At 48.7% G+C, this 13,438-nt stretch overlaps 1 protein-coding gene across 1 annotated transcript; it reads right to left on the reverse strand.

Moving 5' to 3' along the window:
* Positions 1–4,858: 4,858 nt before the first annotated feature.
* On the reverse strand, positions 4,859–5,892 carry tceanc (transcription elongation factor A N-terminal and central domain containing). The gene is given in 2 exon segments (XM_079734245.1): positions 4,859–5,715; positions 5,718–5,892. Coding segments are annotated over 2 exon segments (975 nt in total). The 5' UTR covers positions 5,842–5,892; the 3' UTR covers positions 4,859–4,864.
* Between the last annotated feature and the right edge of the window lie 7,546 nt (positions 5,893–13,438).

Consider the following 13,438-nt stretch of genomic DNA (forward strand, 5'->3'; position numbering starts at 1 on the left):
GAAGTACAGTTACACGGCGCAGTGAAGCCATGGCCGAGGATTTGAGGCAGCAACTTTGGAAGGACATCGCAGATTGCGAGTGCTTCTCACTGCAGTTGGACGAATCTACGGACGTGAGTGACACAGCCCAGTTGTGCATTTCTATTCGGATGGTGTTTACTGACATGACTGCAAAAGAGGAGCTGTTAACACTACTGCCCATGATAGAACACACGCGAGGAGAGGATATTGACGCCAACCGACGCCGACGCACCCTGCGTTGTGGGAGCGCAGCGGCCCACGGACAGAGAAATGGCAGCGGTCAACCGCCCCCTGGTGGCAAGGACGGCAGTGAAGCTGCCGAAGTTCTCCGGGGCAACGCAGCTTGAGCCGTACCTTACTCAGTTCCGGCTTGTTGAGTGGCACAACGGCTGGGGTGCCGGGGAGGCGGTCGTCCACCTAGCCCTGGCGCTGGAGGGGACGGCGGTGCAGGCGCTCCTGGACCTGGCCCCAGAGGACCAACGGGACCTCCGGGCCTTGATCCGGGCGTTGGAGAGGCGTTTCGGGCAGCGGGCGGCCGTGAACGACAGCCGGGAGCTGCTAACCAGCCGCCGCCGCCAGGAGGGGGAACGGTTGGGGGTCTACGCAGCCGATGTACTGCAGTACGCCCAGCGGGGCTACCCCGACTTCCCTGCTGCGGCTAGGGAGGAACTAGCCCTTCATGCGTTCCTTCAGGGACTTTCCCCGCCGCAGCTGGGGCAGCACGTCCGCCTCATCATGCCCCCGACCCTCGATGTGGCCCTCGACGTGGCGGAACGGGCAGAGCGGGAGTTTTGCGACCAACCCAGCCTGCAGCCGTCCAGGGAGGATGATTGCCAGGACCAGTGTGGTCCGGCCAAGTACTGCTGCCGCCGCTGTGGTGCCCGGGAGGACGCGGCTGGGACAGCCCTCTCCCGTGGCACAGTGACGTTCCAGTCCGGGCAGGAAAAGGACCGGGTCCGGAAACCCAGGAAACCGGACCTCGAGCCGGAGCAGTGTCGGTGGGTCAAGGATTGCGGGCGCCGGCGTGGCCGTCGGAGGGCCAGGCGTCGGAGGGCGGCGGAGGATGGGGTGAACGGACGGCGCTCCAGCGCCGCCCTACGGCAGGAACTGGTGGGGGCCCCGATGGCGGTGGTCCCCGACCACACCCCCAGGACTAATAGGGACTGTTGGAGACGGGCGTCCCAACCAGGGAGGAAAGCTGCGCCGCAAGGGGGCCACCGCTGGCAGGGGCCAAGGCGGCGGCGCCGACCCCCTGAACATTCGGGACTATGTGTTGGGTGTTGGGGTCGACGGGACGTCTGACCCCTAAGGTGGGGGCTGTGTGGCGACCACGGGTGTGGGTGCCATGTTCCGGAGCCGCGGGGATTCTGGGAGTTAGGGTAGTCAGTTGACAAAGGGGGTTTTGTTGATTTGTTCTGTTGTTGGGGCTAATTTCTCGGGATGATGTGTGTTAATTGTGTGTTGTTCCATTGTTGTGTGATATGTAGTGTGATCGGGACCATTAGTGAGAGTGTTGTGTGTGTTGGTCAGGTGTCCCGTGTTTCTGTTACGTTCGGTTCGTTAATAAAGGCAGTCCGTAGTCGTGCGGTGTATGGGGCACGGAACTGCATAATTGTTCAACCTGGGCTCCCGTCTCGTCCTTCCCGTGCTGCTCGCCACAATACATTTCAGTCTTTCAATAACTTTATCACGAAAACCCAGCTCCCAGTGCACAAATTTGTGTCCATCACCACGGATGGAGCACACTCAACATGAAAGAGATCATGGATGTGGCAATGAAGATCGCCTGTTCTATTCGCGCCAGATCTCTTCAAAGACGGCTATTCCGTGCACATCTGGAGCAGGCTTACTGCGACCACTCTGAGTAGTTGCTACACACTGACGTGAGATGGCTTAGTCGAGGGAAATTCCTGCAAAGATTTCAAGAGCTCTGTTCGGAGATTAAGGAGTTTTTCCATGTAGCTGGACATGCAGAATACAAGCAACTAAATGACGGTCAGTGACTGTTAGACTTGGCATTTTTAACTGATCTGACAAACCTATTGAATGACCTTAATCTAGAGCTGCAGGGAAAAAAAAAACAGTGATTAATATGATCAGCTCAGTTAATGCATTCAAAGGAAAGATGCAACATCTCTCCTCAAAGCTGCAGCGCCATGATTTGGCAAACGTCCAGAACCTGGCGTCAGAGCTGGAGATGCAAGGGAAAGCCTGTGTGCAACTTGAAAGTGCACGCTACACAGAGCAGATTGACAAATGTCTGTCAGAGTTTGACAAACGCGTTCAAGACTTTTCTTTGCTCGAGCCAAGTCGCTACATTCATGTGCTATCCTTTTCGGGAAGATGCTGAGGTTGATTCACTCGCATCAAAAATTTCAACACTGTTTCACCTGAACTCTTCTGGAGTGGAAGATGAGATTTTGACATTACAAGCAGACATTCAGCTGAAGTCCAGAGCTCATGGAGAGTTCTGGAACTTACTCACAGAGGAAAAGTACCCCAACATGAGGTAATGTGCTACCTACTTGACTGCTTTATTCGGCTCCACTTATTTATGTGAGTCAGCCTTTTCCCACATCAAGATCATTAAGTCCAAGTACCGTTCCACCATAACTGATGATCATTTGGAAGTGTGATTGAGGCTGGCTGTCAGCAGCTACTGTCCGGACTATGCATCCCTGGCTGATTCCATTCAGTGCAAGTCATCAGAATATGGTAATGACAAAGAATGTACATGGTTAATTGTGTTGTGTTGTGCAATATGGGCTCATGCTGTTATGCAAGGGACATCAACATACATTGTACATATAGAGATTTCTCAATATATTCATGAATGAATATGTTTAGCATTTTTGTAGTAGGTAGATCATTTTGACGTGGGCATTTTATAAGTAGCTTGCATGCTGAAAAAGTGTGAGCACCCCTGGTGTAGACCTATTACAAATATTTATGTGGATAGGCTACTCCAACCTCGTTGCTGATCGATATGTAACCATTTATTTGTATAGAAATTATTGATAGCATTTTTCGTAAATAGTTGGATGGAATCTGTTTCTTAAGCATTAACATTGAACTGTATTGTTTTCTAGGCCAACATACACTTACTATGTTGCTGGTATTATATATTATATGGAGCAATCTTTCATATTTATGAAGTTAACTTATACTTCCATGGTCGGTAAACAATGCGACTGCGATCGCTCAGACCTCTCGCTTATGATGCTACAATGCCAACAATAGCTAAAAAACAAGAATATTTCTGCATCCGGTACATCATGAACTAGGGTGTGGCTAGGCTCCCATGATGCGAACCGTGGTGTGGAGGGTTGGGATGTGTACGAATGTAAATGTGTGTGGTTGTATGAGAGCGAGCCATGACCTTTCACAAAAAGAGCTGACAGGTTGGAGAACTTGACATTTGACAGACACATGTCTGATGTCAGTTAAGATGCCACTTAATCAATACATCTCAATAGTTGTGTTTTCAGACAACATAAGCCTTATTTTATTTCCCCTTGAAATAAAGCTTTAAATCAAAAGGCTAAGTTTGACCCCAAAAGGAATACTTTTTTTTTTTAATGATTATTACATTTTACATTTCATGTGAGAGTAATTATACAACAATAACAATAGTGTTATTAAATATCACAACATGCACATATTGTTGGCCTCGTTCAAAACAAGATTATATTTAAAACTAAAGCCAAATTCCAGTCGGTTCCCGCTTGGTGCCACATAGTGGATAATACAACAATTGATGCATGGGTCTGCTTCAAAAACTCAAAAGTTATAAAACAACATTACATCTCAACGTGATAATGTTAAATAATGACACAAAACATGTAAAGTAATTCAAAATGTAACATTAAACACAAAAGTAACACAAAAACTAACACAAAACGTGTGACGACTTAAAGGAATTGTATTCGGCAGACTGTAGAGCACGAGGAGCATTAGGGTCAGATGAGCGACTCACATGCTCCACCAATTCTCTCCATCACATGTCTCCCTGCTCCACATGAATGGGGTAGTGTGTATGTGTGTGTCACATACTTTGCTTGTGCATGCTATCTTCAAACAATATAGCGTGTGTTGTCTCACCAACCAGGGTGCATCGTAGCTACCTTGAGCCCCATGGCTGCCTGACCTATGGAAAACCACCTAGGTCGAAGACCAGGGGGGGAATCTTCTTGTTGATTGGTGTTCCTAGACCACCATTAGGGCTCATTACCGCCCCCCACTGGACTGGTGAGTGGATCAGTAGTCTGAGCTGCAACTGCCAACACCTATTTCCTGTATGGAGTAACTGACATGGAGTCATACTTGGTCTGCACTCTGACCAAGAGACTTTTACCGCCACATCATATCCATATCCACATCTTATCCGAGTATATGGGAATGGGTTAACCTAGCGATTGTTGGTGCTTGGCGCTTGGTTCTATGAACATCCTTACTGTACGGACAGCGATATATATGGTTGTTTCTCCTTCTTCTAACCCTATTTTTAGTCGCTTTGAATAAAAGCGTCTGCTAAATGCCTGAATGCAAATGTGAATGTAACATCATTGTCTTTTCTGTTCCTGAGTTTGTCTCCTATACGTATCTCTGACCCTAGAATAAAGTTTCTGCAGGTCCGGAGACTCAAAAGTGGGTCAAAGATGGTGACCAAGTCGGCGGAGGGAAGGCCAATATATTTTTTTTGCAAGAAAATAAGAATTATTTGATCATTAATCGGCTGAAGACTAAAAAAGAGAGTACTTTAATGATTAACAGTGCACTTTAGAAATGTTCTAATGAGCACAGTATATTGACAATATATTTCTTTATTTTACTGCACTAAATATCAATAAGTATGGCGGTGGTACCACTGCTCCCCGCACACACTGCAGGTCACAAAGGTCACGCCGTCGTGGTCCGGGCCCCCGGGCTTCACCCAGCCAGGCAGGAAGAGTGCCCCGCGGGACAGCTGGCTCACCCTGCAGTCCGAGGCCTCGCAGCGCCGGCACCGCACCTTCTGCGTGGGGGTCCCCTCAGGGGGCTGGGGGAGCTGGCGCTCGCTCACGGCCCGCACTGCGTGCTCCCGCCTCAAGCGCCGCAGGTCCGGGCCGGCCATCCCCTGGGGGGTCATGCGGGCCAGCTCTTGGGGCTGCAGGGAGCCCTCCAGGAGGCCCCTGCAGAGGTGGGGTTCCCTCCTGAGGTTGGCTGCCCTGCTCCGCACGCAGGCTTTGTATTTCAGCAGGCTGGCCCCACAGAGCGCATGGATGTGGCCATCGATGTCCCTGGCGAGGCCCTCGTCCTCCTCCTGTGGCCGGTCGGGGGGCCCCTGGGAGCACAGGGCCGTGAGGAGAAGCTGGAGGCATTTGGCCCGGACGCCTGGGAGATGGCCGGATGTACAGGGGTCGTCTGGTGTGGGCATTCGGTGGGTCTTCTCTGGAGGGGGTTGGTGAGGTGACTCCGTCATCAGAGCGAGTGGTTTTTCATCGGCAAGAGGCCCAGCCCGCCCCCCTCCTCCCCCGCCCCCCCACAGACGTCCCGGTCGAGAATCTGCCTGTGATGAACCTAGCTCTGAATCTGCTGGCCCTGTCGTGTCCCTAACCAGGCTTTGAGCTTCTACACAGTCACTGGGAGGGAGTGTGTCATTCCTGTAGCTCTGGGAATATTGTTTCTTCCATTTCGACAAAATACCCTTGATTTTTTTTTAACATGTGCGTCTGAGCATTCTGTTTTCAGAATGCGGTAGAGAACCGTGACAATGTCTGTAGCCTGTAGGAGGGCCACCGGGACTGATGGCCCATCAAGTTCTCGGAGGAGGGCCGTCATGGCCCCATAAGACCCCTCAGTGTTCAGCCTTTGGATCTGAAAAGCACAGTGCCTTATCTGCTCCTTTGTATCCATTTGTGTGTCGAGGAGAATTAATAGATATACATTGATGGCTTTTTATGGCAGTCGAACACAATTATTAACTTTGTTGCACACTGAAAAGTAGAAAATATGTCGAATGTAATGTACAAACAATCTTCAAGTTCAGTCCATTGTTACAGAATGCGTTAAGCATAATGCGGGATAACGAACAATAAAACCTATAGTATAGTGGTACTTTAAAACCTGTGGGTCACATGGTTCATGTGGTATATTATTACCTTATTTCGCAGGGTATTTGTTTGCCAGTAAGAAACGGACTGTCTTGTAAGCGGCCATGTTTTCACATCATGAAGAAGGGCTGACTTCAGCCCTTCTTCCGCCAGGGGCCGCCGCAGGACTAGATAAATAACCGCCGAACTTTGGCGCTTCTTCCGCCAGGGGTCACCGTAGAACAACATAAATAACGGCGTTTTTTCATGCGTCTAATGTGATCATTTTGCACATAAATCTGTGTTTTTCTTAACCTTTGGAGAGAGTATCTATGTATTAAAACAGAAAGGAAAAACATATTGTTCTCTTTATGGAAAGTAAGAAATATCCTGGTACCTACAATTGTTTTATCACAATCTAACACTAGTAAAATGCTTTCTCCGTGACTGCAGCTGTGAGGTTATTGTGGAGCTGCGGGCCTCAAGTGAAAACACAAGCCTGCAAGGCCAATCAACACAGACCTAATCTCTTAGAAATGCATATAGGCCCATTTGACATAGGATACGGTTCACATACCACTCTCAAAAGCTTTATATTTTCACTCCAGAGGGTCTGAACCAAACTATCTCTGTCATATATGCAGTAATCCTATTGTCGTGGTTTTTGAAGTTATTATTTTTCTCATAACTGATTCAATATGAAGTACTTTGAAGACATCGATAGTTGTATTGGTTCAAATTAATTGTGTTTGGGCTATATCTAAAGTAATCAACTGTAAAAGACGAAGCAATGTTACTTTACGCAACTCTTCTGCAAAACCAAACCACGCCCCTTTCTGTGCTTTGATAATGGAGGTGGAATGCAGAGGTGTTGGTGCACGTTGTCTGTTTGGTAGATAGGGATCTACTGCAGACCCTAGGAGGACAACATGAAACCCTAACACACACAGCTGGCCCGGGCACGCCCCTGCTCCTACATAATTACATGCTATTTATGGAGCAATGCAATGCATGTGCTCTGAGTCAGTAATTCACAGCTGTTATATGATGTCCATAACATTTTTTCGTGGCATCTGTTTGTCATTATAATACACCTTTGTCTTCCTTGGAAGAGTGTTTGCAAACCTGTGTGTTATTGAATTAAAAGCTCATATGTCATATGGCATGATACAAATAAGGCAGCCTACACATCTAATCCTCCACCAAAAGAGATTTAACCGTGTGAGAGCAGGACTGAATAATCAAACAAAGGCGTAGATACCATATCACACCATCTGCCGCTTTCAGGAAGAACAGTGGGACTCATTTTGCTGTGTATATTAAGTTGAGCAATACCTGTTCTCTCTCTCTTTCTTTCCCGGCCTTGTTTATCATCGGGAAACAGAATCTCTCTTTCACACCCAGACCCTAGAGGTTTCTCCCCTGTGCGGTCAGTGCCATGCAGGGTGTCCTTCACATCCAAGCTGACCCTTCAAACCCTCTGATGCACGGCTCTTCTCGTAGACCTTAGTTTAAAGGATGTGTTTTATGGCCGCCTCTGTCTTGGGGTGACACACACTGTGTCATTGTGTCTGTTGTAGATGTAACAGACATGAAGGGGAAATAAATCTCAAAACAAGAAACACACGTCTATTTTCATCCTAAATGGTGACAGAATGTTGGAAGTGTCCTCTTCCAAGCCATGAAAACAAAGCTTTTCAGGACAGGGGACTACAGATGAAAATGAGCCTGCATGGCTAAATCTGGCACATTTGCATGCTGAACTCTGGTGCTCTATAGGGCCCAAACGTTTCGGGCCCTATTCACGCAGCCGCCATCTTGGGTCTGACCACTAGCTTAGATGAGGGAACTAATGCAAACTTCAGCACTCAGTTCCCCCACCCATCTACCATTTAGAACCAAGGTGGAATCAAGACTGCCACTAGGAAAACGAAGCTGATAAGAGTTCTTATCTCACGCAGTATCAGCACAAAGGCTAGTCTGGTTCACTGATGACATCATGCTCTTTGTACTCAAATAGGACTGACTAGCTTTGAGGAATCAAGCGTAAGACAGTCCCAGGAACAGAGCAGCCACAGCCAATGGGACGCACCGGCTCCAGGGAAGCGGATTGATTTGCTGTTTCCTAACAAGCTTCAGCAGGCCTCAGAATGTTAATATGTAACCTTTCCTTCCCAGAGTGCACTGTGTGACGGAGATGGCTCCTGCTCTGGCATGGCTTCATGGATTAAGTATTAGAGTTCAGTTATTACTGAGTCTGGATATTTCGATTTGGAGCTTTCATCTGGTCAGACGGACAGCCTGCCATGGTTTTTATGACCGCCAGTGGGTCTGCCAATTCGTACATTAAGTTCTAATTTTACCCTCCAGCTTTAGGATGGATCAACAACCAGATAGTGGAGGAGAGGGGGGTGGGTGGGGGGGGTCGTAGGTCAGACCGACCTCAAGCAGCACTGTGTCACTCCACCTTTGACCTGTTACGTCTTATCAGTGCTTTACTAACGCTTTTAATGGTGCTGGGGTGAACCAAGCAACATGGAGGTCTGTTAGTGCTGCAACAGATGGGTGCGGTCGGATTGTGTGTGTGTGTGTGTTGGGGGGGGAACTTCAGGCCGGAAGCTGTGCCGCTGCAGTATGAAGTGCTGCAGCAGGCCTTGGCAGAGATGCTGTGAATTCCAAAGAAAATTAAGGATTCCACTGAAACACTTGCCTCCTCCGCCCACCCCGGCTCCCCCTCCGCCCTCCCTCCTCCCCGGCTCCCCCTCCCCGGCTCCCCCTCCCCGGCTCCCCCTCCCTGCCGTGTGTGTCGGCGCCTGACCGTTCTTGTCCGTTCCATTTTTCTAAGCGTAGGAATGGAATTTTACCAGGACTTTTGCCGCAGTACCCCCTGGCCGCCAGGGGATGTCGCCCTCCGTCATCGTGATTATTTAAATCGAGCAGTGGGCAGGGTCGGGGGGTGGAGGAAGCACAGCACATCCTGCCTCTCTGCCCCTCTCCTCCCTGTGACCACGCCACATTAGTAGCCTGCATGCATGAGCACACACGTGCACGCATACACACGCAACATACATGCACGCAGGCACACACTCAGAGTACCCTGCCCCACCCAGTATCTCAGACTGAGCAACTAGAAGCAAGAGCGAGGCTTTCCATCCCTCTGGTTCTTTGTTCGAGAGAAACATATTTGAAATCACAAGCAGGGGGGGTAAACGGTGTAGATTTAATTTCCTGTTAGAGTTTTGGGTGATTCGATAGCCTGGTTTAGACTTGGAGAGTGTGTTTGTTCATGGTGTAATACTAAAGTCCCCAAGGCTCAACACAGCATGACCAGGCACTGCTTTCTGTGTGTGTGTGTGTGTGTGTGTGTGTGTCGTAATGTCAACACATGACCTCGAAGGAGGGTGGGCACAGATGATTGGACTTTTGGTGTGTGTGTTTGTATGTATGTGTGTGTAATGCAATGCAACACCATTTCTCTACATCCCCCCCCCCCCCACCACCACCACATACACACACACACACTGTAGCAGAAGCTGCGCCCCTTATGGGCCTGGAATGTGTACTACAGTGTTTCTACAGCTCGATGCGGTTTCACAATGAATCCGTCTTTACAGAGATATTCCTGAACCGCATCAAAGAAAAACGCATTGTTTTCGCCCGTGTGGAAGGGGGGCCTTATTCCCCTCCATTATAACCAGGACCATCCTCTTTGTGTAAATGAGGGCGGACATCTCCTCCTAATGTCTTGAGTGTTTTATTTATTTATTCCCTCCCTTTCGTTGTAAAGTGTCTCATCCATCAGAGGTGCCCGTCTGGCTGCTGTGTGTCTGCATCTTTCAGATTGGTATCCAGACCCTACAGGCCAGTATTTGGTCTAGTGGGAGTGGATCATAATATTATAGTCTGCCAAAGACAACCATAATATTATTGGGTAGTGGGGAACATGACTATCAGCTCCTGCCTGTGATTCCCTCTTCCTGGTTGGTGGAGTGAGGGGGTTGTACATTTACATTTACATTCAGAGCATTTAGCAGACGCTTTTATCCAAAACGACAATAAGGCCAATAATATGGCTGTCGGTAGTCAGTACAGTAAGGATGTTCATAGATCCAAGTGACAAGCAATAACAATCGCTAGGTTAACCCATTCCCTGAATACAACAAAGATAGCTAAGATAAGATGCTACACAACTAAGTAGCTTGAGAGACTTGAGAGAGCGTACTTAGAAAACTAACCCTAACCCTTAGAGCTTGGCTCGTGATGCCGATTGGGGCTCACGGACACTATGAAACTGTCCTTATATGAGCCTGTTAAGATCCCCTAGTATAGAAGATGGGGTGTCTGTATCCCAATCAAGGTTCCTCGGTTCCGATGTCCATAGTTTAGCGTGAGGCCACCCTTGAGGATGATACCTAACCAAAAGTCATATTCACAGAAGGCTCCTTCCTGGCCCAAGTCAACTTGGAGCAAGGCATCTGTTTAGAGGTTGTTGCAGGCACAACAAGCCGTGGGTCGTCTTCACTTCCATCTGTGTGTAAATGTGTTAATAGGGCAGCACTTAGCACATGGCCGCATATCAGGGAAGCACTAAAAGGTGCTTGTGCAGTCCATTTTCCAAGTCAAAGAGGACCAATGATTGCTAAAGTCACATGGGAATGTTTCGCAGCATTTCAAGATAAATAAATCAAAGTATTTAATCAGCTTGGTGGCACATGTTTGGTTTGTACCGGAGGAATGCTCAACCTTGATTCCTTATCAGATCACATAGTGCCAGGGCTTTTTTGGAACTAAAGTCACAAGGCAAACAGTGCAAAAAACAGTAAAAACAGAGAGATCGTTGACTTATCCAACACATTACACGACATGCGTCGTAGGACCGTTTTAAAGGAGCGGTCTTTACGACCGTTTACCCACAAGGTTAGCACAAGTTCTGATTCATCCATCACTGATAAAGAGCGAGGAGACGGTGGACAGGACTGATGGGCCGTTTGTTAGTAATGATTGACCTGCTTAAACCCCCCTGCATATCGACCTCACTCATAAAATCAATCAGAGGCATTGACAGGACAGAAACACTAGGAAACAGCCATAACGTCGTAGACATGATAAACCACATCAACTTACCGCTCTACTTCCCTGGCCCTCTCTGTCACACAGTTACCACTCGTTTGTGTGGAACATGTGCAGCACTTTGAAATGTCTGTCATCATTGTTTTGTTCTTGTAAGATAAATGATAAATGATATGTTAGCTAAGATAAGTGAATAACAGTAAGCTAGTATGCTAGTAAGTAGCTTGGCTGTAAGAACCTGAAATGAAGAGACTAAATCACGGAACATAATCAATGTTATCAATAAGATATGAAAGCATCAAGCCATCTAGCCCAAATGGTACGTCTCAAATGTGATCAAATGTAATCGCCCACAGGACCACAGAGTTCCTTGGAGCTGGTATTCTTCCTGGGATTCTTACCCAGAATGCCGTGCCACAACCTTTTGGGTGAGGCCTGCCTGTGTACTCCCTGATCACGCAGATAATAACCGACCCACACCATTTTTTCTGAATCCCCCCACGCACTGGACCCCTGCTCGGCACGGGGGAACTAGGGGAATCCCCCCAGCCTGCATAGCGGACCACCACATCCTCCCCGTTGTCGCTAGCATTTGCTGAGGATGCCCCGCGTGGACCACGCCCACCAGTCGGAGATGCGCACAAGTGTTGTGATGCTTAAAGTCCTCTCCCCCCTCCTTTCTAGTCCCCACATTGTCACCACCCGCCGCAACCTCAAAACTCTCTCTCCCTCTACGTTTGCCTCAACTGTTCTGTCTTCACTACCTTCTATTGAACAATTCTCTCAACTATCCACAGAGGAATCCTCTGACACTCTGCTATCCTCCCTCTCCTCCTCTTTGGACTCCCTCTGTCCCTTCCACTCCAGACCGGCACGATCTTCACCCCCCCCTCCTTGGCTGTCTGAATCTCTGCGGACCCATAGAGCAGAGTTGCGGGCAGCTGAGAGGAAATGGAAGAAATCAGACTGTCCTAATGATCTATCTCACTATCTCCTTCTTCTCTCAGGTTTCACCTCCACTGTGTCAACAGCCAAATCTGCCTTCTACCGGACCAAAATTAACTCCTCCGCCTCAAACCCCAGGAAACTGTTTTCCTTGTTCTCTTCCCTCCTCAACCCTCCCTCCCCTCCTCCTCCTTCCTGCCTCACTGCTGATGACTTTGTTACCTACTTTACCCCGAAAGTAAAGGACATTAGCTCCTCTTTTATCACTGCCACCATCCTCCCTCCCCCGACCCCGACCTCTGTCTTTACCCAATTCATCCCTCTCACCTCAGACGAGGTCAACAGAATTATAACATCTAACCATGCCACCACCTACCCCCTTGACACCATCCCTTCCTCCCTCCTCCAGGCTGTGTCAAACGACATCCTGCCATTTGTAACCGCACTTATTAACTCCTCCCTCACTTCTGGCATTGTTCCAACGTCTTTCAAGACTGCCAGAATAAAGCCTCTCCTCAAAAAACCAACGCTTGATACCACTGACATCCAGAATTACAGACCGGTATCTCTTCTTTCATTCCTCTCTAAAACATTGGAACGTGCCGTCGCTAACCAACTGTCCTTCTATCTCTCATCTAGCAACCTGCTTGACCCTCACCAGTCAGGCTTCAAAAAAGCACACTCCACTGAGACGGCTCTCCTCGCGGTGACTGAGTCCCTCCGGGCGGCCAGAGCCTCGTCCCTCTCATCGGTTCTCATTCTCCTTGACTTGTCTGCAGCATTTGACACTGTCAACCACCAGATCCTCCTCGCCACTCTCGCCGAGCTTGGCATAGCTGAATCTGCCCTTTCCTGGTTCACGTCCTACCTGATGAATCGCACTTATCAGGTAACATGGAATGGCTCCTTGTCCAAACCTTGCACGCTTGATACAGGTGTGCCTCAAGGCTCGGTACTGGGGCCTCTTCTGTTCTCCCTCTACACCAGATCTCTGGGCTCTGTAATTACATCCCACGGCTTTTCCTATCACTGCTATGCTGACGACACTCAGCTATTTCTCTCCTTTCCCTCATCTGACAAAGCCCTGATTGCAACACGCATATCTGAATGTCTGGCAGAAGTCAGCACCTGGACAACTGCCCGTCACCTGAGGCTTAACCTCAACAAGACTGAGCTCCTCCTAATACCAGGGAAAGATTGCCCACACATGGACTTACTGGTCACTGTTGAGAACATCACTGTATCTCCTTCTCCAACTGCCAAAAACCTTGGTGTAATGTTGGACAATCAGTTATTTTGCACCGCAAACATCACTGCGGTGGCCCGATCTT

The sequence above is a fragment of the Pollachius pollachius genome (genome assembly GCF_949987615.1).
Source record: "Pollachius pollachius genome assembly, chromosome: 4".
NCBI classification, from domain to species: Eukaryota; Metazoa; Chordata; class Actinopteri; order Gadiformes; family Gadidae; genus Pollachius; species Pollachius pollachius.